Raw genomic sequence first — 27,090 nt, forward strand, 5'->3', positions numbered from 1 at the left:
GTTTATTCTTATTTGTCAATCAGCAGCAGTTCCAGCACACATTGTGGAATCATCCAAAATGTATAGTACAAACATTATTAAGTGATGCTGTGTTATATATAAATATGCACAGACTTTGTTGGTAGCTGTCAAATAACATATTAAATAAAATATTTATATAACTAATATTATATTAGTCTTCCAAAAAAATAATAGTTTGGCGTCTCCGTCAATTATTTTATATGGTAGTTACTATAAAACTTGTTAATCTCTGGTACAATGTATCAATGACAGATTAATTCAAAACATGTAAATACTTAAGGATTTTGATGTTATTATTAGTGATAGGCCCTAATTTTTTAAATCAAACTAAACTTTAAATTGTTTTTCAAACCTGGATCGAACCTTTATATCTTCTATCAAAACGAACCAAACCAAACCTAGGATCAGTTTAAGTTGAACTCAACATATTTACTATTCATTTTCAAAATTTATATAAAATATTATCATTAATTAATAATTATGTGTATAGTAATTATTTCTAAATAATCATTATCCGTTTTTATATTTTAAAAATAATTTTTGAACTGTACAAATGTTCATTCTTTAAATTATCTTGGATCGGACGTCTAATTCAACAAATATTTTCAAGTTCAATTTTCATTGGTAAAAGAAGCTTGATAGTTCGGTTCAAATTTTTTTCATACAGAATTCGAATTTTCAAACCAAGCCGAACATCAAGGGTTTACGTTTACCCCATCACTAGTTATTATAATTTGAAAAGTATACGTATCATTAACTAGTATTGAAGCATAGTGTAAATATTAAACATTAATTAAAAATTTTAATTTTAACCATGTAATGTAGATTTAGTATTTATAGAATAATTTAAATTAAAAGTACATTTACAAATGTTGTGATATTATATTATGTAAGACAGCTGATAATATATATATACATTATTTCTATATTATGGTATGTAATCTAACAGGCACCTATATGACCTATGGGCGAGACTACGATACCATGAGGTACTATATATTATTGTGATTATTATATGTCTAAATATCAGCACCATATAAAAGTATATGAAGACAAAATATGTACGTCAAAATAAGAATTATTTTAAAAAACCAATCTAATTTTTTATCGTATTAAAATACTGAAATATTTCAAACATTTTAATATTTCATGAAATGTTCGTATGCTAACGGTTATTACTAACTTATTAGTTACTGGTTACCAAGGTGACATAACTATTCATACACCGTGTGTATGGTGCATAAGGGAAGGAGTTACAAACGGAGGAAGATGTCGCATGAGCAGCATATATACCTATCGATATAACACTATATATTATATAGTGTTATATCGATAAGGCCGGATTTTAGTTTCTAGCGACCATTTTTTATAAATAATAAAAATAAAACGTTCCTAGTGGTAATATAATTATCTATATCTATACGCACGCCTTATACATATCTACCAATTATACCTACACGATTTAACAAAGGATATCATGAGCGGCGTTGCACACGACAAAATGAGAGAAGAAGACAATAACGAATGCCGTACAATGAGGTATTATGACAGTCGTTCGGTGGTAATAATATGATAAATCGTACTTATACAAGGTTTAACAGATAGAACTAACTTTTGTTTAAATTTATATTTTTTATTTATTTATTTTTTTTTTTTGTTCATCAAGTGGCCCTAGCGCTATATGTATATAATACATTTTTTATGTTTTACTTTTTAGTTCTGAAAATAAAAATAATTTAATTTAATCAGAAATGTTTTGGATAAATTCAAAATAGCCTATTTGTGAATTTAATTATAAGAACAATTTTGATGGTAAAAATATTTATCTAAATAGTTCATTTTTTATAATTTTTTTTAAATTCAATATTTTTTGATTAAATTAATTTGGAACGTAATAACTTTTTTAAAAATACGATTTTTGAGAATTTGCCGACATGAGTATATTTCTTATATTATAATTAAATTTACTTATATAATATTAAACATTTTTATCATACGTTAAATTTGCACTCTGTATTGATAGCTGTACGCCTGTATTCTTCATTTTTTTCGTAATTTTTCGTTAGGTTTATGAGTAACATTATAAATTTTCTTTTCATCGTCGTCTACATTATAGAGCGACGCCTTTGATTGAATGTTTTACAATATCTATAGTCAATAGTCATATGCCCATAATAATAACATTATTAATATTGGTAGTGTTAACACTAATTAGTGTTAATAGCATAATATTTAATTATTTAGGTAAGTACTGTAATATTGTACTAATTACTATTATTCAATATTATTTAAATGTGTTTTGGTCTTTGCTACCATAGACCGAAACTCAAATACTCGCTGTCGTACTGTCCGTCCATGTCTAGGCCGTTGGACTTCAGCGTAAAAGGTCCCGTGCCGATTTACATACACAAAAAACAGAAAGTCCTCACCGGTTGTTCGTATATCGAACTTAAGTTGCAAAAACACTCAAAGGTGAGTATTATATCATTAATTTCTATAATTTTTCAATATTTAAGTGCTGTTTTTTTTGTAGTCCTTTTTATTCATACATATACAATATTGTAATAAGTCATTGAAAGTTTACCAATTATAAAATTAAAAGCATTTAATGACTTTATGAGTTTTTAAATTACAATGTATTCTAACGTATACTTACGATCTATAAATCATAATTTAAAATTGAGGAAAATACAACGCTCTTCTACAAAATAAGCGTGTCTAGAGAACAGTGGCGTGCAGACAAGACACAAATGGGGCCTAGGCCCCACTTGAAAGCGGGGTGGGTGTGGGTTTTTTTTATTTGATAAATATTGTGTTTTCAATTTTTCATATTACTGTATAGAGGCCCTTAATAAAACATATATTATTTGTAACTTTTAGTTTTAGGTGGGTGGTGGGTGTAAAAAAATTAGCATTGCCCCACATGGAAAAATGGATCTGCACGCCACTGCTAGAGAATCACTGCTATGGATGCGTTAAATTTAAATTCAATGATAAAAAAATAAAATCATTGCAACATACAAAAAATGATTCTGACGATCTGTTAGCTTATAATATTATTAAGCAGATATATTTTATGAAATTATTGATATTTAAGTAATTTATTTTACTGTTATGTAGACATGGTGTAAATTCCAGTAATTCATTTTTGAATCATAACAAATAAAAAATCGTTCCATGAGAAATTAAAAGAAAATCCTATGCAATAAAAATTTTAATTTTAATGATCAATTTTTAAAAATACATTGAATATTTTCAACTTTTTTAATTTCCAATAACAACAACTTATGATAAATTACGTATGTAATTTTTAAGTTTTTTGATATATTGAATACATTTTATTGGTATAAATTTAAAAACACAATAAAAAAAACTTTATATGCTTATAAATAGCTCAACACGAGTCAAAATGTTTTGAAAATTTCATATATCTACGTAAATTTTTTTTAGAGTTACACTTGTGGTAACAAGGGGCGTAAAATATGAAAGATTGAAAACAAATATTGGTTGTTACGCAGTGCTCGAATTGGGAAATTGAAAAAAAGGGAACTCAAATAGAAATTCAAAAAACAGCGTTCCAACTGAACATTTATTGAGTACTAACTCGTTGGGGGCTTTGCCCCCCACACCCCTTTAATTACTACCACAATACCACTTATTTTTATTAGTTTATATATTTTATTTCTCTAAATGTTAATATTTAAAACAAAAAGCGGGTAAGTGGGTATCGCTCTGCTGTGCATTGGGGGTGGGGTGGACCTCTGACTAGGGTAAGTTAAATTTGAATGCAATGATAGGTATCATTGTATACGAAAAACGATTCTGAACGGAGACAGTTTATCTGTCTAGGATATATTATAGATTATTAAAAAATTTCAAATCTTAGATTTAAAAAGAAAATTTTTTATAAGTTTCTATCTAAAATAATTTGAACATTGCCGTAGTTTTTACGAATTTAGTCAAAATTTGAATTTTAAATGCTTATAAAAAAAATTCGCACTTATTTATTTTCAATATTTTTCAACTGCTATTGTTACAATGTTTTTTTTTTTTATTATTATTATTAAATTAAAGTGTTTCTGACATACAACAATATGTTAGGAGCCTTGTATTTAATTTTCAAATCTTAAATCTAAAAAGAAAAACTTTTATGAACTTCTATATAAGATAATTTGAAAATTGCCGTAATTTTTACGTATTAAGTCAATATTTGAACTTCGAATGCTAATAAAAAAAAATTGTCACTATGTGTCTATGTATTCTTATAATTTAGTTAATCACTATAAGAATAACTTATGAGGAACTTTGTATTAATTAAGCCAAGTATTTTGATTGGGCCAAAAAAATTTTATCGACACTTTAAAAAAAAATTTTCAGAAAAATTTAATATTTCAGTTGTCTATAAATATCTCAAAAAAAGTCAAAATATTTTGAAAATTAAATCATGTAAAGAAAATTCCAATCTAAATAACTGGTAAAATTTTTCAAGTATCTATGACTTATACTTTTTGAATAATAGCAAATATTTAAAATCGTTTGAGGATAAATCGTTATCGTTATGCTATTTCGTAAAAATTTAAAATTGAAACGCATCACTTATAATTTTTCCTATAATGATGTTTCGAGTTATCTCTATACCTACTTGAAGGAAAACTAATAGAAAACTATTAGTGTTGTATTTTTAATCCTTAGTTATAAACGCAAAAAATGTTATGATTTTTCAACTTCAAAATTACTTCCAAATTTTCGCGTTTTCGACAGATTTCGTAAAATTTGAACTATAAAAACGCTTATAAAAAAAAATTGTGACTAATGATTTTTAATTTTTTTTAGCTACAATAAGAACAACTCATAAGGAACCTTGTATTAAATTTTCAAGTTTAGCGTAAAAATTCCCGTTTTTCTGTCATTTTTTTTTTTTGTTCTTCTTTTTTTTTTTTGAAAACTGTTGGATAATGTTTACTTTTGACCTCTATAATGCACCAAGGATATTCACTTTTACATCGGAAACCACCCCCAAAGATTGAAATTGAAGTATTATTTCGACTAGTTATGCTGTACACAGACACACAAAAAAAAAAAGCACACATCATTGTAAAATCAATACATTCATCACTTCGTTCAGAATCTAAAATAATAATAATGTATCGAATAAAATAAAATTCTCCAACACTTTCGAGTTTATTTTATTTTTTACAGTACCTATTGGCTATTTAATATTTTATAAGATCGAATAAATGCAAAATAAAATTACTAGCTACTACACGCGTACGCGTGCGTTCTTTTAGGAAAATGTGAAAACGCTATTTAAAATCAAAAGGTACCATAGGAGCTGAGTTCCCTCCCCCCAATTCGAGCACTGTTGTTACTTTGACATAAATATATAAGAAAATATGTATATGTAATATATTGTATATTCACCAAGTTGCTGCGGAACCTATGATCTACGATTTAAATACCTTATATCTTTTGGACCATATATAGGTGGGTGAAATAACGTTCAAAAACTATTACACGGCCAGTGTGAGCGTGCTACTGTTGAGATCGAATACACTGCAAGGACCGCCGATGGGATCGAGAAATTGGGAGGTGGGCATAAAGAATCGAACTCTGATGAACCAGCCGCACTGTGAGAACGGCGCTCAAGACTATTTCTCGTTGTTTTCCTCCGAGGTACGGGTAAAACGACCTACAGAGTCGAAACATGATAACTTGAATTTTGTATGTAGGTCAATACATTGTAATAATTTTACTATACACGGACAGCGGTTACCCCTGCGCTTATTTAATAAAACATCGAATTATATCACTCGAAGTATATGTTTACTTGATCAAAATCAACATATAACATTGAATTAGTTATCTCGAATAACATATTTATCAAACTCAAAGTGATTTTTATACTCCTTCACCAAACACGATTCGACTGTATATTGTATAACAATATAATTTGTAATATTATGCTGGAAGGAAGTCGTTAATTTTGCGATGGGTTGAGCGGAGGTGTAGTGACCGATCGACGGATATCTCACGTTCAAGAGACAGAGATTTTAATCCCGCGCGATACTACTTTAAATGTTATGACTTATAAGTTATTAGTTATTATTGTAATAGGTTCGAGAGTCGATATTATTATAGCACTTAAAATTATTTAAATAAGTAGGCAGTTAAATGATATACTCATAAAAACATTTAGTAACCTTAAATTAGACTTACCTTTCTAGTTAGTATTGCATACAAATTCGCAAGGCTGGGCAAGTTAACTAATTATTTTAACTCGTTAAGTTAAGTTAATACAGAAAAATGTAAGTTAAGTTTAAAGTTAAAAGTTAGTTTTCTTATTTATTTGACTCGTTAAAAGTTAAAAGTTAATTTGAAAAAAAAGTAACTTAACTTAGTAAAAAATAAGTTAATTTTCTTTTTCCATGTACAATAAATTATCATACATTTTTATCAAAGCTTATTAACAAATAACACAATATAATGGAAGTCTAACTATTTTCAATAAACATATGTAATTGTATTAATTACAGTAGGTACTTAATAAGTACTACTTACATACTTCAATCAATTATAAAATCTTACATTAAATTAGTAAGAGTATATTATCTCTGTATACAAGGAAATTAAATAATATATTTTTCTTTTCTCAAAATAATGATTACCCCTATTATGGTCCTATAACATTTTTGTTTTATAATAATATATTATATATATACATATTTTCTGCGAATAAGCAGAATAAAATAAAATATTATTATCTAATACTATTATTATTACTCGTAAATCGTTTCCCAAATTGTATATAGGTAGATAGTTGTACTTATACACGTTATTCTAATATCTATTAAAATTTCAAATATAGTTGAAATAATGCAAAACATTCACATTCATATCGTAAAGTATTTGGTTATTCCCGCAATTATTATTTTTATATATATAATATACAAATATATAATATCAATAAGTTATAAAAATCAAAATATAATTTTAAATATATGAAATTTATATTAGGACAAATTAATAAATTAACTAGTTAAGTTAGAAGTTGTTTAAAAAAAAAAGAAACTCGTTAAGCTGGAAGTTATTTTTGAAAATAAAAGTAACTCGTTAAATAACTTAGTTAAAAGTAACTTAACTTTTTAACTTAACTTAAACTTTTTAACTCGTTAATGCCCAGCTTTGCAAATTTGACGTTACCTATTCATTTATTTTACATATATTAGGTATTTAATTTTTTGATGACTAATCATTGTTCTAAACAAATATAGAAGTTGAATGTCTCATTAAGAGGACGTTTCACCCGCATGTGTTGTCTCCGTCTTACAAGTGCGTAACATTGCAAAAACTGTTTTGCGCGGGAAAGAACAGAGAAAGATACAGTTATAACTAAGAAACGAAATTTTCACCACATAAAAAGGTGAATTTTGTCTGTGCAATATCGTTTTTATTTTTTCGATATCACTTATACAACAAAAATTCTTATTGTTTTATAATACATTAATTTTGCGTTTTTTAAGCATGAATAACTTTTTTTGTAGTTCTGATATCGAAAAAATAAAAACGATATTGCACAGACAAAATTCTCCTTTTTATGTGATGAAAATTTCGTTTCTTAGTTATAACTGTATCTTTCTCGGTTCTTTCCCGCGCGTAAAAGTTTTTGTAATGTTACGCACTTGTAAGACGGAGACAACACATGCGGGTGAAACGTCCTCTTAAATCAGATTCCTTGAAAATTTCAGCGCAGTAGCATACTCCTTTTGTTTTCTTAGCATTTTAGCTCACGCTTAACATACAGTAGGTAGGTACCTACTACATAGTCAAAACACATTCATGCAAAATCACCTTTTACAAAAATAATAGAGGATATTAATAATTCTATAACTTTAATACACAAATTTGATTAAATATTGCTAACTAAATATCCATTTTTATTTTAAAGTCAAATACAAATTAAAATATTTCAAACCCTCAAGAACCTTATTTTCAATTATTTAGTATTGTGTATGTTGCACACGAGTCAGAGAATTTAAAATGTATACTATGATTAATTTTATGTTATCAAGTTTAATTTATTTATATTAAATGTAGGTAATAGAAAATTGTATTTAAGATTTTGAAAAAATGTGTTGATAATTTCTGCAGTGATGGTATACATTTACTAGCATCACCACATACAATTAGTAGTTATTCAGAACCGAGGTTATGAAATGTTAAACAAGGGGATGATGTTCTTACAATTTTTTTGAATACACCTTAGTTTATAATTAGTAAACATGGTCACTTGTTAAAGAGATACAATTTTCGGGAAATTTGGATGCCTTTAATATGTTTGTACATTTTTATACTCATATAATATGCATAGGCGTGGAATAATGTTTCAAAGCTTAAAATCATACTCAGACAACCATCACCAATGTGTAAGACATTCCATCTGGAAGAAATCAAGCTGTATGCCGACGTGCCCAGATTTGGCCGGCCGTTTTTTGAGGTGAGTTATTACCGATAAAGTATAAGAATAGGTACTTAGGACCCAAGGATCTGTTTAATTCAAATTTATTTATTTATTTTATTTGTTTCCAAGCAAAAACTACCACCTTATCTGATTCACAACACCACAGCAGCCATTTCATGGAGACCGAGTACAAAGAGCTACAATGAAATGCAATTTTCGCATAAACCAGATACGAATAACAAGGTATACATATATACCTACGATAATATTATATTTAAATAACATTTGATTTGTATCTGTTTTAGGCTCACTGTATTGGATATGTAGTTGAACAAGTGCCAAACAATTATGACAGTTCAAAAATAATGTAAAATGAGAACCTTAAAATATGATTTGCGTCAACAAGACAACAATATAACCATAAATACATTATTTTTAACACAAGAACAACAATAATAAAAACTTACACATTTAAATTTATTGCAAAAGTATTATTACGAGATAATAATAATGATTGTACATTTTAAATTATTACAGAAAAAAATATATATTAACTTATATAATATCATAATAAGAGTTTCTATGATAAATGACTAAATTATTATAAGTAAAAAGAATTGTAAAATAATAAGTTACTATCTTATATCATCTTTAAAATATAGCTCCATTTTAGATACAAGACACATCAGAATTTTTATTTAACATCCTAAAATAAAATAAATTGAAGAGTACTTTCATATTATCTTACTTTTTCTGAAAAAATTTAACACAAAAAAATTCACAAGAACAGATTAAAAAATCATTAATTTTTATGGCTCTTCAAATATATGTTCGAGATTAAAAATCCCTCAGACTTGCAATTATAAATTCGTCAATAATTTAATAAAAATTGCTTACACGATCATCAAATGAGCTTTAAGATGTATCACAGGTTTATCACTTGAAAAAAAATATCTGTAGTATTTTATTAAATTAAAATTCTAACATTGTAACAGTTGATTAGAAGAAAATTGTATTTCAAATAAACAGATATGTATAAATAAAACTCACATTTTACTTGATTATCTGGAGTTATTGGAGATGGGGCGAACTCAAGATAACTGTATTTAAATCAACTACAAATAGAACCAATACTTAAAGAAGACAATTTTTCATTTATCCATTATGGACACAATATACTGTTATGATAAAATATATATAAAAAGATAATACAGGAGTTTGAGTTTGGTCTTTTAAAATTTCCAATAATTATAATATTAATTTTAGTAGTTTTATTTGAAAACTATAGTCAATTTCTATTATTCATAGTAAACTTTATCTGGTATCCGGTTAATACTGATAAAATAATACTCTTGTAACTGTAAGTACGTCAAGAAATTAAAGCACGAGGTTGAAATGTAGTTAAAATAAATATCTTATATACACATACGAAAATAACATTATGCGAGGACTGTGAAGAACATAATAATTAAGACTGGTTTAGGATGTTGAATATGTTTGACGTCCAGCTAACTCTAATAAATATCTATCTGGGTGATCTAACCATTCTTTAGATGTCATTTTTAATTTTCTGGTCTTCTCCGCCTCTTTGATTTGCCAATTTTTTATATCCAATTGCACTTCTCTAAAATATAAAAAATGTATCATATTAAATTAACATAATAACTAATATATATGAAAATTTATTTATTTATTATCTATGGAATGTTTAGTCACTTATCAGACAGTTAAAAGATACTAAATGAACTTATTGACAAGTACAAAACTTCTTAAAAAAATTGTCATAAATACCTATTTTTTGGTGAACCACATCCCCATACTTCAATGCTTTCTAACTTGTATGGTATGCCACAGTGTACTATATGTTGAAATGAGTCATCAACTTCAATTGATGGTTTTCTTGGGTCATTACCAGCTCTGATGCCCTTTGGGTATCCACGTATGGATGTATTTAAATACATAGATTTTGGACCACCTTAAAAAAATTGAATGGTATTATAAAGAATTTTAATTCTTAAGTTACTGTGATACTTACGATTGATTACTTTGTAATTTGGTAATAATTGCAAAATTATGGTGTCGTCTCCACCCCAATACTGGTGTGACTCCCGCCATTCAGACGTACCTCCCATACAAAATAAGACCCCTTCATTACCTCGCAAAAATGTTAATGTTGGCCCCCGATAACTCAGCACATGGTGTAAAAACCTATAAAAAGGATTTTATATTTAAATCATTTTGTAAGAGCAGCATACAAACGTCATATTTTAACGTTGTATGTTTAGCACAATGCGAAAAACAGATACATTTCGAAACAGGAATAAAATATTCATAATAGTTTACATGGAAATAATTACCTATTACTTCCGATACCGTGTTGATTGCTGTTGTACAATAGTGTCCAATGTGATGGACAAGAATAGTCCAACTGTAATAGAAATATAAAACATAAAAGCTCGGATGCTTTCAGCTTGTTTTCTATTACCAATTTAATAATAATTAGGTACCCATTATTGCCTACAACTGCCTAGCTACTAATTACACACACTTGATTCAATTTATTATTCCTATTGGCATAGCCATTAATGACGGATATTAGGTTCGTTGGGTAATGATATCATGTAAAGTTTATGCATTCTCGTTTAATTAATGTTGTCTTCTGTCTTCGCAGTTCAACACCTACTGAGGGGCTTCAGCCTATTATTATTTATTAGCATTTTATACTTCAGCAATTGCCAATAAAAAAAAAAATTATTTATAGGCTGTTTAAAATTTACTTTTGTTTTCTTTTTCATTCAACAAGCACCATTGTTCTGTAAAAATATACTCTAGAGTAAACGTGTTATAATCCAGTACTGAATGATAATATCATTATCAAAAAATTTATTTTTGTCCACTACATGAAATAATATTTTCTAGTTTATGACGAAATTGAAGTGAAATGACTGAAATGTAAACATCTACAGAAAATATCTTCCAAATTGCAATCTACTCTCGGAATACTTTTTAATTAATACAATATGGTTATCTGATAAAAATTACTCAAGTCGCCTTGAAATAGGTAAACATGCTGATTCATGTGTGCTAATTCGTAATAACTCCCAACAAACACAATAGAATACACGAATGACCCACATTGGGCGAAATATGTTTTCGCTATTTGTTAATTTGTTTATTTATAAAACTACGATCGTCCTCATTTTCACAACCCATTAATACAATCAATCAAACAACAACAAAAAAGATTAAAAAAAGTATTATACATATTATAATAAAATACAAAAAATAGTAAAAACTTGAACATTTAATTGGCAAACAAACATGATTATTTAGCCACATCCCTTTGACTAATTTATTACGTTTTCACTTTTAAAATTATTCTCAGTCATAAAATACGTAGCATTTACCGAGATACAATAAAAACAATACTAACAACAAAATAAAACAATACAGTCAATAATTGTGAAAAATATCCGTCTAATTACGAGTAGTAATAGATACAATTTACATTAGGAAGGCATGTACAATATAAAAATATCGTAACCAAAATATGTTGTTTTTACACACGTGCGTGTTTAGGTAAAATAAGCTATTTATAAATTAAAAGATCGTTGCATAGTATTTAGGTACAAAACTTCGAGACCGAAATATTACAGTTATTGGACCGTAAGGATAAGTGCCAAAATAAATTTTAAACTTCAAACATGAAACTAATCAGGTAACAAAACCATCAAATGTTTTTAAAAATACGAGTTTTCCAAAGAATCATGTTTTTAAATATATTTAAAATAATGTATGGCTACTTACCTATATTGTTTTAAATTTTTTTAATTCTATTGGAATACATTAAAAAAAAAAATCCCGATAGATAACAAAGATCATTAATTTTATACTACATAGATATTATGAACTCTTTGGTGCAAGATTGCGATGTGTTGTGATATATTAAATTAATGAAATATAAGTTTTTCAGTAGCACGTGTATGATTGTATTCATAAATATTCATAAATATAAACATCCGTATTTTGTTCAAGATTACGATGATGTAACATATTCCTATATTATTATAGTTTATCATCCAAACATTTGCTGGTTTAATCGTAACATTATTTGAAACTTAGAGCAACAAAGAATAATCAATACCTAAACATCACCATACACGGCATAGGTTACAAAATATGTTGTATGGCATTTTCAAAAATATTTTTACGCTAAAAAGCATGTTTCTTTGCTAACTATCTAAGTATCTACTATAAAAATCAATAATATTAAATTATTATATTTGTTTCGTTTATTTGTATTATTTTACGTTTTTTGCTTTCCTATTGGCTACTTTAAGCTGAAAAATGTCTATAATACTTATACGCTATTCGGCTATTGGCACTAAATTATTTATTAAATAAATTGAAAATCATGATCGGAAAATTATTTATGTATGATTTTAATATATTTATTTATCAAGGACAATCGACATTGACCTTAACCGCTCAATAGTATCATGGTCACATTTACAACTGGCTATAATAACACGTTTCTTTATTTGAAAAATAAATATTTATTTTTAACATAAAGTTGAAAAATCTTTTACGGTATTTTTTTTTTGTTTGTTTATATGTATATACCTAAGTAGGTACAAAAGAATTACCGTCTAATTAAGAATATTAAGAGTAAATACATAGGGATATGTGCGTATTATTACGAAATAGGATTAATAAAAAGTTCACAGGATGATAAATCTTAAAATCTCAGAATCATATTACATTTGTAGTCTGTAGACATATGCAAAATCCATATTTAGAATTCAGAAGAATTAATTTTGAATTTTTAGCTTTAGTGAATTTTAAATCATAATTAAAAAAACAAAAAAATAAACATGAATGATTTTCTTGCTTTAATAATACATATTATTACATTGTAAATTATAAAATTAAGAGTATATTGATCAAAAATAAGCTTTAATATTAGGATTATTATTTAGGGTAGGTATCAAAGGATTTTATTGATATTATTATGTTTAAGTAAATTATTATCATTTTATAATGAAAAAAAAATAGTTTCAAAAAGTTTATAACTTATACTTGAATAAAAATATCAATAAAAGATCTGAGATGCTCAAGAATCTAGATTATAATTTTACCTTTTAATATTATGACAGGTAATTTACTCTAATTTAAGAATTTACATGGTAAAATAAATTATTGAGAACGTAAGATTTGTTTTGAACATTTGTAAAACAAAGACAATACATGTATTCTTAAGTTATTTTTCAACAAATTACTGAATAGTATGAATCGTTTGTTAGTTGTAGATTAGTCGTAAACCTATTATTTTTTACATAGCATACAATTTTTGTACCTGTGGGCTGCAATCTTATCAAAAAACTCAAATAGAAACTAGTAAATTAAACTTTAGTAGTAATAATAAGAATTAATTGGATAATTCAACAATTATAACAATAATAAATTGGGTTATTAAAAAATCATAATATAACTTACACTCACAAATATCTATAAAAACGAGAATGTAATAAACTTTAATATGAAATTTTAAATTGAACAACACTTGCTTCAATATATAAAGATTAAAAAAAATTAATTTAAGTATATATAATATTATTTATGTATTTAATATAAATAATGTAAGTTAAACCGACCTAACAGAAAAATTAGTAATGAAGGCGGCAAAATAATTGTATTATTTTCTTCATATTTTTACAGTTACTAAAACTGGTTTTAAAAGTAGGGTTGTCAACTATCAGTATCTAAAGTATTTTTGTTTGAATATAGAATGTTATGTTTATTAATTCTGATTCAATATTAAACTGGTTAATACTAAATATATGGTGAAATTGAAATACTACTTTCACGCAATTTACAAAGTGTTTACACTTCTTAAAGTAAAAATATCTTAAAACAAATGCATTTAAACTCATTGAACAAATAAAAATAATTTTTTAATAAATTATTATTTGTTAGTGAAAACATAAATTATTTTTTCAATCATCCAATGTTGATAGAATACAATATTTTCTATGGAAAAATATACTATAAGTAGTGTACTAATATTTACATATAATATAAATGATGTGCTCTAATAAGATTATTAGAAATAAAAATCAACACTAGATGATAATGTTAACTAAACTTAACCTAACCAGTATCTACATTTATTCATTATTTGGTATTTGATTTTAATTGTAATATGTTTATTGAATGATAATTTTATGATAAATAACAAGAATTTGATGATCAGGAAAATTTTAAATATTAAATTTAAGTGTACAGCATGTGTGAATTATAGAAAGACAATGTAATGGTAAAATATAATGTTATGATAATTTTAGTAATACATTAAATTAATATTTTTTACATTTTATTATAATTTAATGTTCAAATAACTGTATATGTTAATGAGGATAAAAAACTCAGAGAATGAACTTGTTTGTAATATTATTTTGAGTCAAGAAAATAGCTTCCCCCCAAAAACGAGTTCAAATACTAATTAAAAACTTACAAATTTTGATAAGAAGTTTTGCGTGTTGAAACAGTTTGGTGTTGGTTTGGAATGCAAAATTGGTTGAGTATATAATGCTGGTAATGTTGTAGATAATATCCACACTTGAGACAACGGCAATAATGGACTCTTTTCGGTATTGAACAAGTTTTCTTGTTCTAAAACTGGTGTTGTCAATTCGAGATCCTACAATAAATTAGAGTCAATTAATAAATATTAGATCACAAACAATTAAGTAAAATTTACTCACATTAGGTTCGTTTTCCTAATGAGGTAATAACAAAATAGAATCATATTCAAAATTATTAAATTGTTTTCCCTGAATAGGAATCAATTATAATATCTAAATATCAATATATACATACATTAGGTTTGGAATATGGGCACTTTTCAATAACGGATCTGTAACCAGTGGATAAGATGTGGACAATATACCGATGAAGTAGGACGATTAACCGTGGGCAATGTTGAAGTATCCAATTGGTTAAATAACCCACTTTTAGTGTTAATTTTTTATGAAACTAAAAATGAACTTAAATTAACATACGCATAAATTTAAATTAAGCAAAATAACTCACTGCAGAATCAACAACAGATTGAACAGTCTTAAATATATAACGACAAGACTGAGGACCTTCAGGATAATGATCCATCGCAAGTTTGTAAACAGCTAAGAGTAAGTCTCGAAATTGGTCTTGATCAATTTCTTCTTTTCCATCAGCATACATCTAACAATCCGTAAAAGTAAAAAAAAAGGAATTCAGAATTCAGATTCGGAAAGCTTATAAGAATTTATATCATATCAAATTTCAAAACAATATTAGACTATCGACATTATTTAAAGCAACATTTTAATAGTTTGAAAGAAGGTGGAAGAGAACTGAAAAAATAATAAATAAACTTATTTTATTTTATTAACTTATTAACAAAAATATGATTTTAAAAGTAAAACCGTGTTTCTTAGAATTTAAAATGTATTGATTACAATAATTTCATTTTAGTACCGTAAATGTTCAAATTAATATTCTAGGAAAGAAAATAAATGAAAATAAAAAAAAATACAATTTTTAAACATATGCCCCATAAATTAAAAACATGTAACAATTTTTATATTGAAATCTTATGCCATATGAACTCGTATTGATACCTAGTTGTATAAATTTAAATTTTTATAGATTTATTGTTATGATACTGAGCCTAAGCAAAAAGGTAGATTTATAAGCTATAATAACTTATAACATCGTACAGATGTGTGAAACGTGGATTTTACATATCTTTAAAATCCAATACAAAAGTATGTGCCTATTCTATTATTCACACTTATATACTATTTAAGTACTAATTAAAACTACTACATACCATAAAATATTAGTTTATTATTTTTATAGTTCTTATAAAAAGTATGAAAATAGTAAGAAAAGAAAAAAAAGAAAAAAACAAAGAATTAAATTGTATTAAGACAAAAAAACTGAAACACATAATATTTCATCCCATTTAGAAGTTAAAATCAGCTTCAATATTTTTTTATACCGTAAATTATAATATTTAAATTTATATTATCTTTCTACAGAATTTATAGCAAATAACCAGAACCCATAACAGCCCCTAAAAATCCCAACGACTTTTCTTTAAAAATCCAAATTAATCAGGACCTTTCATTTTTCTTACTTTAAAAATGTCCATGTAACTTATTTTAGGGTAATTTGATCTTATAGTTAATTTTTTGATTATTATTACTGACATGCATTGAAAATGTAATAATTTTTTAATAGAAAAAACTATTTTTAGCTTAGATAACTACATATTTAAATTCTAAACGTGAATCTTATAATAATTATTTGTAATAGTCATAATCATATAGGAATGATTTAATTTTAATAAGATGAAATATTATTACTAATTTTTTTTTATTATTATTTGATTTAGAACTAAGATTAAATTTGATAAGAAAAAAAATATACAAGATACTTGGTTTGATATTACAAAATTATACTATTAAATTACATTTTAAAACCACAGATATTATTTGCACATAATAAGTGTAATTAAATATGTATAAGTTTACAATAAATATCAATCAGGTGGGTTTTCTGTATAATTTTTATATGGTAAACAAAACCTTTATTCTTAACAGAATATTTAGAATTAGAAATAAGTAGGTTACCTCATTGAATATCAATAGCATCCGGATATTTAATCTAACTATCAAATTTTTTTTTATAGATACATCCGCAATATTATAAAAACAAACAATTTTTAAACTAATTATCAGATAATATAAATACAAATATTATGACCAATACACCTATTTGTTGAATGAATTAATTTAAATGTATTGACCATATGAGTTATAAAGTAATTAACTAACTTAAAAATTATTATACAATACCTGATTGTAACTATTATCAGTACATAGGACCCATTAACTAACAATAAATATTCCATAATTTATCTTAAATAATATAAGACAAAAGTCTAAATATATCTTTAAAAATGCTTCTGATCAACTTACTACCACCAATACATCAGTAGCTGACTACGCTGATGACAAAGCATTAATATCCATCAACAAAGATCCAATCATAGCATCAATAAACCTACAAACTCACTTTAATGGTATGGAAAAATGGTTCAGAAAATGGCGGTTTAAAGTTAACCAGAATAAGTCAGTTCACGCAACCTTTACCCTCAGACATACTCCTTGTCCTGGTGTAGTTCTATACGGCCTTCCGATTCCCTACTCTTCAAAAATCAAATACCTCGGCTTTATTCTTGATCAAAGATTAACGTGGGCTCATCACATCAGAACTAAAAGATTAGTTTTGAATCATCATCTCCGCTTATTTAAACCTTTACTATGCAATAATAAATACACATCCACTAAAACTAAGCTTTTTATATACAAAACGCTATTAAAAGCACTATGGACCTACGGCCTTCAACATTGGGGCAATGCGAAAAAGACAAATATTCAGAAAATCCAAACCTTTCAAAATATTGCACTTAGAAAACTGATGAATGCTCCACCCTACGTTTCAAATCATACACTACACACTGACTTAAAACTCAAAACAATTAATAAGGAAGCAAAAATCTTTTATAAAAGATTCCATTGCCGCCTAAATAATCATCCAAATTAACTTGTTAAAAACTTGGCCACTCACACAATACCTGGAAATCCTCTGAGGCGTTTGAAGCATAAGTGGTGCCGTGATTTCTTAAGTTAAATTAAATTAATTTAAAAAAAAAAAATTTATTAATTAAATTAGTTAACTTATGTTATTAAATTAAACTATTCAAGCTAACAGAAAGTGTCATCAATGGGTGGCTCCTTTCAATAACATTTCATGACCTGTTAACTTTTAGCATATAATCCTATTGTGTCTAGATATAATTTATGATACAGATTGTTTATTTCTTGTAAAAATTAAAAAAATAAAAATAATATCTTTAAAAATAATTTATAATTTAAATACATTTACATATTCATCAATATTATTAATAACTATACAATGGCTACATACATACATACATACATACACACAATCAATAGAAAAAAACTTATGTACTGAAAATAATGAAAATTAGTATAACCTTGTTTATTTTTAGTATTTAAAATAACTACTAAATATTTTAAAACATTGTGTAACACACCAAATAAATTTAATTTTAAATAAAGAAACTTCATTGTCATTAAACAAACTGTATTAATTGAATAAGTAAGAAAATATTCAAAATGTTCTATTACTTGTTCATTATGAACAAAAACTAATTTTTATAATTTTATGTACTTTAGAACCTTCAATTCAGATATAACATCATATAATTTAAATCAACTTTTACTGTTATATGAAATCCACTCAATAATAGTTATATTTTAATGTCACAAAAAATTTAATATATCTATTTAATTATCTGGATAAAATTATAGATATATATTTATGAAGTACCAATACATTTTGTAATATTTTTAAGTATAAAAATATATATCTATTATCAATTTCGTTATTATATAAATACAATATATATAAAAATCTTTTTGTAAATATACTGGTATATATTATCATAACCATAAGTAATTAAATTACTTTCTTCATATACCTTATAAAATAAAGATTAAGGCCTATGAACTAATGCATTATGTATTAAACCAACAATTTATTATACAATATAATATGACTGTTTTACTATATATATATATTTATTATTTGTCAGCATAAATACAATAAAATACTATAGAAAAATCATTCAATTATAACGTGATGATAACAAAAAATAAATCCAATATACTGTGATAATTGAAATTATCAGTTTTCTACAGTTCAATTAGAAAAAAAATTTCTATGGTATTGGTAGTAATGAATCATTCACTATCATTAATCATTGACTAACTGAACAAAGCATATAGAGGTTAAAACCAATAGGTTTAAAATTGGCAAGGGCAATTATCTATTAACAGTACCTATTTGTAAGTAATTAAAAATATTAATGTAAAAAAATCAAAATTTAAATCCAGATATTTACAAAGAAATTAAGAATATAATTAGTGTCTATATTAGATTTTAGTATCTTTAGTATCCTAAATTTTAATATTTTAGAAATTAATACCAATGACTAATATTTTTATGAGATCCTAATGCCACAATTGAGATAGTATGATAATTTAAATAATGATGCTTCAACATTGTAGACTACCTTGCCACTTATTGTAATGGTCTATGATTGGCTTGGCTGATAATTTAAATAAACAAAAACACTAAAGGCTAAATTCGGTTTATCTTGTATTGGCACAAACACAAATGCAAATAAGAATATATGTTTCGTAAACCATATTCGACTAAGTATTCAAATTGTCAAGATGACATTAAGAACTAAAATTAATGTAGGTAACTTTTAATAGACTCACAAACATACGGATCAACAATGTAGTGTTAATGTTATAAATATTACAAACTAAATAATAATAATTGACTTAAAACTATAGTTAACCATTAGGTTAGAGGTTCCCAAACCATGGGTCACATTATGTTTTAATATATTTATATATAAACTCAAATAAATAAGTAAACAATATTTTTTGTGTACTTACATATATATTATATTGGTGTTTGAATTTAGTTTTATCATTGATTATCATCCGCGATGATTACAAGCATACTAGTGTCGTAGTATAAATAGAAGTATCATCACGACACTGTCAGACTAAAAGTTATCACAAAGATAGCAACCAACAATTACGGAAAAAAAGTTCATTACTCATTAGTATTGAGCGAATCTTAAGGTTTTGACAAATTTTGACTGGCTTTATGCAACATTACAAGGATGAAAAATGTGGACGATATAATCATAACAGAGTTTGTGGGAAAAAATTAAATTTGCATATTAAAGCATATTTTGGACAGAATAATTAGCTCATATTTCATATTTTAGAATATATTCTATTATTGTTCATTAAAATTATATATAATATTAATAACTTGAATTGTGATTTTTTCAAGCAACGATTTATTTTACTACTTCTTGCTAACTGTACAGCACATCCGAATTTAAAAAATTTAGAAACATAGATTTGAAATTTTTACCACCAAACACTACGTCACTTATTCAGCCTCTTGATCAGGGAATCATAAAAACAATGAAAACTTACTATCGAAAAGCAATGCGGAATTTAATTGTTGAAACTATAGATGTATGTGAAATTCCTGCATCACAAATAGCTCATAAAATAACTGTGCCAGAAGCTATACATATGGTGGTTAATGCTTGGGATAAGGTGACTTCCAAATGCATTATTAATTGTTTTCGAAAAGCTGGGTTTTCACAAATTTAGTCAGACAAAGAAAAACCACAGGAGGTCGAATTCATAGATACAAACTTTGAAAATTGGATTTTAATTGATCAAGATTTACCTACTTATGGAACATTGTCTGATAAAGACATAACTGATTTGCAAACAAAAAAAGAAGAAATCAATATTGACGATGATGAAGATGATGAAGATGACGATAACGAAGAGACCAATGAGGATATCACTCAAAATGATACCAGAATTATTTTGGAAAAGCTAAAAGGAGCTGTTCAAAAATACGGCGATAACAATACTTTTCAATTGTTTCAAAAACTACAGGTATGTACAATGTATATTGTAAATAAATAAATAAAAAACATGAATTTAATTTTTAATTTAATTTCAGGCTAATATGAAAACTAAATTGGTAGATTGTCAAGTTCAATCAAAAATAGATAGCTTTTTTAATTTATTTTAAATGCATTTATTTAATTTTAATTTTATTTCAAGCATAAATGTAGTCATTAAATAAAAAAAAATGTAAAAATCAATAATTTTATTAAAAAATTATAATTATGTATTAGAAATTATTAAATATCTAATTATAAATAAATAATTGTATGAAAAGATTGAATTATAAAAAAAATGTTTGTAAATGCTTTTTAGAATCAACCGGTTAATAGAATCAAAATGACCTGCACCAAAGTGATCACATTAAGCGGAACTCACTGTATTAGGATTATATTTTAAATTATTAAGAACCTAAAAATCCGCTCTTTACTCATTAGTATATTGTGTATCATCAAGATGGGATATATCCTGAAGAGTTTGGGAACCTCCATATTAAATGAATCTTCATTAAATATAATTATTAGAGGTATAATATACTTCTAATAATATATTAATTAAACTATACAAATAACTAATAATCAAAATCTACAACACTGACAGTACTACTTGTTCAACAAAACATGGTTAAAAATAACTTATTAATTTAATAAATAATTAAATGATCCAATTTTATTTTAATATTGTAATGATTTATATACTTTTTTGTTATATTTCAAATTTTAATTCCCTAATAAATAAATTTCCACTCCTCATCACTTCCACTCCTTAACTAACACACATATCACATATCTTCTGATCATCCATACCATATCATAACAATAAATTCTAAATTGCATACAAACTTGACAAACTTGTAATAACATGTAATATGTTGACACATTTTAAATATAATAAATGAAAAAAAAAAATTTAATTTTAATATTATGTTTAATACCTATGACCTACAATAATTTTAATATTTTAATGAGATGGATTATTAATTAAATTATTATCAACCAATTACAAATATAAAATTATTAAGACTCGCTCACCGTGACGTACATCAATACTTGGCGGTCATCAGCCAAAACACTCAGTAAACGTTCAGTTTGGGCTTTAAAGTTTGTATAACTAATAACATGGGAAGAAGCAGGACCTCCAGATGAAGTTACCAGAAATGCAAAAAGTTTACGAGCCATTTCAGGATATTGTGGAAACAAGTAACGCTTGAAAAAATATTTAAACATACATAATTAAAATGAAAATAAAATATATACCTAAGAGTAAGTAATAATTATATTTATAGTTGTAAAAATTAGTTATGAATTATATAATACCTTAAATACACCACAGCCTATGCCATTAATTGAATCTTCTTCTAAACTCTTTTGAATCAATAACTAAAAGGAAAAAACATTAAAGGTATCTAAATTAGTATAAATGAAATATAATTAAATTGTAAAAAATATTTTACTTTGGATAGCAAAAAAAACGTTACAAGACAAGTATTAAATAAACAGACAAATTTTCGAATAGTCTACTATGTAGATTGTAGATACTAGAATATGACATAATATTAAACTGTAATTCATATTAAAAAATTGCACTATGCTTGTGCCAGGTAATGTTATAACTTAATAAGTCTCAAAATATTAAATACATAGAAATATTGTTTTTCAAATTATAAGTATTTTGTTGTATTTTTCATAATATTCAATTGTTGATAAATCATGAACTTATTCTGAATTATAGTAGGTATGTGTCATAACTTGAATTTAACTGGAATTGAGGTCTAAGTTAAAACATACAGTAATTAATTATACTAGACTTGAGATGATTTTATAATCAATGTCGTTTAAAATTATTATTGCCTAAATACAACCTGTATTTGACAAATATAGTAATATTTGAAATGGAAATTTGTCAAACAATCCTGTTACACTCTACATATAAGGGTATAAGCTATGTACAATAGTCATAACCAACATTAATTTGATCTTATATCCTACTATTTATATTTTAATTTCAAATATTATTTTTTTTTTTTTATTGGCATTTTACAAACCAAAATGTTAAATATTTAAAATAAATAGGTAGTAATTAAAAGGGTTCACCATAAGAACATAATAAAAACTAATAATTCAGAAAAAATCAATTTAATAATACTATCAACTTGATAGGTAAAACAAACATGCATTTTTTCTGTCAAAATGAAGAAAGTTTAGTTTTTGTATCAGCCAAATCATTTTTGTTCCAAAAGTATCATTTGAAATTTGAGAACCACTAGTCTGGTATAATCATGATTTTGGTTTTATGTTGTTATAGCTAAATTGTATTTTGAAAATAGTATGTTTCCATCTTCAGCGTGGTCAAATTTCAATTAACAGCTCTAATTAATATTGAATCCTATTATAGATTTAATTTAAAGTTTTATTTAATTTTCAGTTTTCAACTGAAAACGCCGCGTGGACTGCTTTTGTATTACTTCCACGACGCCGCCAGTTTAAAGTGTTTAAACTAATGCATACCAACATAGGTACTATAAATAAAATTCTAAATTGAATATCTAAAAACCAAAAAGATAAATTATTTAAAACAATACAATTAGATAACATGCCAACTGCAATAAGTAAAAACTAAATATTACTTGTACCCCAACCTGTACCTAAGGATTTGAAAACAGAACCAAGTACCTAGATATACCTTAATCTACCTACCACAAATGAAAATCAAACCCTTTTTCATGTGGGCAGAAATTAATAACTCTACTCCCACTAATTATATGTAAAAAACAAGTATTTTGTAATAGATTGGTAAATACCCCTGTAAAAACTATTTGAATGAATACTTAAAAACAAAAAAAAATAAATCATAACTACTATACTATTCTGGTTTTTTTAAATGTAATAACACAAAATCAGTGAATATTTTTTTTAAACTAGGTCTACATATAAAACTAGCTTAAACCCAGTGCTCGACTTGGGGGGGGGACACAGTACCCCAACTAATTATTAAAAAATTTCAGCGTACCACTACTTTTATTTTTAAGGGGAACGCATGGGACGCTAAATCATGCCATCATTCTGAATTTTTATCAAAATGTACGTGTTAAGAGATAACATATATAAATAAATAGTTTTTTTTTGTTTTGTTTCAATTGTTTTTGAGTTTGTTATATTTTATTTTATAAGTTAAAAATATAATATACAATATAATATTTACATAATTTTTTTTTTTTAATTTAATTATTCATAAATATTTCCTATATGATTTAAAGAGGTGTATTAGGGGGTGTGGGTGCGTAGCCCCCATGGCTTTGTAACGTTTATCAAGTGGTGGGGACACTCTTTTTTTTAAAGTTAACAGAGACCCCCTACTTTAATTTTGTCAAGTCGAGCACTGCTTAAATCATGCTAAAAATGTAAGGAAAAATTTCCTCTTTGAATCATTAAGTATAGTTCTAAAATGCTTGATGACAAAACCTCAAAAACTATTAAAAACATTCACTACCCTAGCCTAACTAACCTAGAATTGGCAATTGCAAATAATTAGTCATACATAAAATAATTTCTAATGGTCTTCAATATTTATACTCTGTAGGTGATTTATTTTGTATGTTAAAAATAAGATTACCTTGGTATTTGCTAAATAAATTGTCAACTTTACTAGAAACTAGTAAATCTAAAAATAAATAGGATTGAATTTACCTATAGGACCTAGGTTTTTCAAGTATAATATAAACAAACAATGAATATACATTCTATAATATAGATATAAATAAAGGAACGAATGCACTTTACCACCTCATGCAAATTTTTCTATTTTTTTTAGAATTTACTTATGTTAACCATTTAAGAAGAATGGTGCAATTAGAATTTGTCGGTCAGACTTAGTTTGAAGTAATGGCCTTTGGCAGTAAGCGATTTCGCGTTTTTTACACATATCCAATACGCTATAATTTACCATGCCCTTCATACATTTTCTTTCTATTTTGGTATTAACATATTCTAAAACTTTTCAAGACGATAATTTTTTGACTCTCAGCTCCGGTTAACCAAACATAATAATCTTTTAATTGAAATATGATTTTAGATAATATTATATTATTATGGAAATTAGATTATAATACACCATTAAAATGTCATCACGCCAATAAAATAAGTAAAAATAAGTAATGTAAATAATTAGTTATGACATTATATCACTACAACTTCAGAACTAAATTCTGACTGCACAATCGTTCTTAACTGATTCATATAGATAAATTTCAAGAAAAAAATCTCAAAAGTTATGATTAATGTAGCATTGCGCCCATGCGTAAAATACAGTTAATCACAGTAAACTCCCAAAGGCTATAACTTTGAATCGCAAGTCCGACCAACAAATTCTGATTGAACCATTATTTTTAAATAGTTAATATAAGTATGTTCCAAAAAATTTTTTTTTAAATTTGCATGAGGTGGTTAAATGCATTTTAAATGTTTGATAAGTTTTACAAAATGGAATAAGTCACATAAACTATCTTCTTAACAGGATAGGTACAAAATATCATATAAGACAACAGGTAGGCACAGGTGACCTATGAAAATAAAACAAAAATGGAATACCTTTCCAAGTTTCTCCATTGGTAACATGCCGAGCGTTGGGTCCTTGTTGAGTGAATTAATCCTGGCAGAGTGCAATTGTTCTTTGTGATTTAAATTAAAACTGTTATGGTTTCCCATTTTTAAGATTTTTATTTATTGATATTTGTATTATTAATGTTTTATTTGAATTTGCAACGAGCAAAAATACTTCTGAATAGATACGTGTAATAATATATAAAGCACAAGTACTTATGACAAAAACATGTTGAAAATTAAGAGATAAATGAAAAACGAAAAAAATTAGTTTTCAAAAAAAACAAAATGAGGGAGTTGCGGCCGTCTGAGTTGCAATCAAGCACCGCGAAGACCAGATATTAAGAATGTGTATAGCTGAACATTGTTATTGTTATTGTGTGGTGTGGTAATTAGGTTTAACTAAGTATAATAAGTGTGTAGTGCCTATCGTGTCCGTCTCGAGTTCTGGGGAGGAAAATCGTGTGAAGATCGCCGGACCGCGGACAATCGACGTCAAACAGCACCACCGCGCCGTGGACAAAATTAATTGTCGTCGTCGTCGCCAAATGTTATATTGATGTTGACGTGCGCCATCGGAAATCGGAACAAACACGACAAACGACAACACAAGGATGCACTGTTAGCGATCACGTCGATGTGACGGGGTGAAAAAAGAAAAGAAAATATTAAAATAAAGATCCAAGTAAATGTAAAAGGTAATACCTACAATGATGATGATGATGATAATAATAGTAATAATTTATTATTATAAGAATATTTACAACCAATAGTGGTAAATGGTAATAAAGAACTAAAGAAGACGATAAAACAATACGAAAACGAACACAGGTAAAACGGCGAGCGAGAGCAGACTCGACGGGCGGCGAGCAACAGCAGCGCTGCAGTTGGCCTCAGCTCGGCGCTTACGTTTCAGTAACCGTGTCGGAATCGGAAATCTTTTCATGAAAATATGAAATGGTACACAGCGGCGGCGCAGTAAAGAGTGATGAGTGGCGGGGGAGAGACAGAGTCGTGGCCGTACTGCCGTAGCGAGTTAGCGTACGAGTGCGATGGAAAACGAAAACACATCGTTTTCTCCTACCAACACCGATTTTTTTTTCATTTTACTATTCTTTCTCCCCACTCCTCTAACGAAACTGACTCGCACGTTTTATATCATAAGCGCTGGTGCGCTGCTCTGCAGCGAGCTGCGAGCTGGCCAGTGGCCAACGACCACCGATCACTCGTTGTGATTAGTAAATACTAAATGTTGAATGGTGATTACTGATTAGCCTGTTAGCCTTACTGGCCGCGGACTGTTAGAAAAGAAAAAAGAATAGTCGGACAGCGCTGTTGTTCTGTGTTAAAAAAACATAAT

General features: G+C 26.5%; 2 protein-coding genes across 4 annotated transcripts; one reads left to right on the top strand and one right to left on the bottom strand.

Annotated features, from left to right (window-relative positions):
* Positions 1-1,284: 1,284 nt before the first annotated feature.
* Positions 1,285-9,358, top strand: LOC107161337 (nicolin-1-like). Of its 2 annotated transcripts, XM_089225317.1 has the most exons (7): positions 1,287-1,560; positions 2,138-2,265; positions 2,340-2,493; positions 5,506-5,694; positions 8,390-8,515; positions 8,609-8,722; positions 8,785-9,358. In XM_089225317.1, exons 3-7 carry the CDS (start codon positions 2,377-2,379, stop codon positions 8,848-8,850), a joined length of 612 nt encoding a protein of 203 aa, XP_089081443.1. In that variant the 5' UTR covers positions 1,287-1,560; positions 2,138-2,265; positions 2,340-2,376; the 3' UTR covers positions 8,851-9,358. The 2 variants fall into 2 exon arrangements, with proteins under 2 accessions (XP_015363188.1, XP_089081443.1); XM_015507702.2 differs by lacking the exon at positions 2,138-2,265 and having other exon boundaries at positions 1,285-1,560.
* Positions 8,936-26,842, bottom strand: LOC107172189 (uncharacterized). 2 transcript variants are annotated; one of them, XM_089225315.1, is made up of 11 exons: positions 26,440-26,840; positions 25,719-26,349; positions 22,449-22,511; positions 22,164-22,337; positions 15,572-15,721; positions 15,359-15,514; positions 14,994-15,179; positions 10,837-10,907; positions 10,515-10,687; positions 10,271-10,454; positions 8,936-10,103 (listed from the first exon to the last, which is right to left on the bottom strand). In XM_089225315.1, exons 2-11 carry the CDS (start codon positions 25,833-25,835, stop codon positions 9,959-9,961), a joined length of 1,419 nt encoding a protein of 472 aa, XP_089081441.1. In that variant the 5' UTR covers positions 25,836-26,349; positions 26,440-26,840; the 3' UTR covers positions 8,936-9,958. The 2 variants fall into 2 exon arrangements, with proteins under 2 accessions (XP_089081441.1, XP_089081442.1); XM_089225316.1 differs by lacking the exons at positions 22,164-22,337; positions 22,449-22,511 and having other exon boundaries at positions 25,719-26,842.
* Positions 26,843-27,090: the final 248 nt, after the last annotated feature.

The sequence above is a fragment of the Diuraphis noxia genome, unplaced genomic scaffold, assembly GCF_037042655.1.
Source record: "Diuraphis noxia isolate RWA-SAM2 unplaced genomic scaffold, SU_Dnox_SAM2 contig0004, whole genome shotgun sequence".
Classification (NCBI taxonomy): Eukaryota; Metazoa; Arthropoda; class Insecta; order Hemiptera; family Aphididae; genus Diuraphis; species Diuraphis noxia.

Bases quoted from the DNA above. Each gene is read 5' to 3' on its own strand.
- LOC107161337 (XM_015507702.2), top strand. From the start codon at position 1,499: ATGAGCGGCGTTGCACACGACAAAATGAGAGAAGAAGACAATAACGAA. The intron at 1,561-2,339 runs GTATTATGACAG...TTGCTACCATAG, and splicing joins AACGAATGCCGTACAATGAG to ACCGAAACTCAAATACTCGC. The intron at 2,494-5,505 runs GTGAGTATTATA...GACCATATATAG, and splicing joins AGTTGCAAAAACACTCAAAG to GTGGGTGAAATAACGTTCAA.
- LOC107172189 (XM_089225315.1), bottom strand. From the start codon at position 25,835: ATGGGAAACCATAACAGTTTTAATTTAAATCACAAAGAACAATTGCAC. The intron at 22,338-22,448 runs GTATTATATAAT...TATTTTTTCAAG, and splicing joins TAGGCTGTGGTGTATTTAAG to CGTTACTTGTTTCCACAATA. The intron at 15,180-15,358 runs GTATGTATATAT...AATTTATTGTAG, and splicing joins GCCCATATTCCAAACCTAAT to GATCTCGAATTGACAACACC.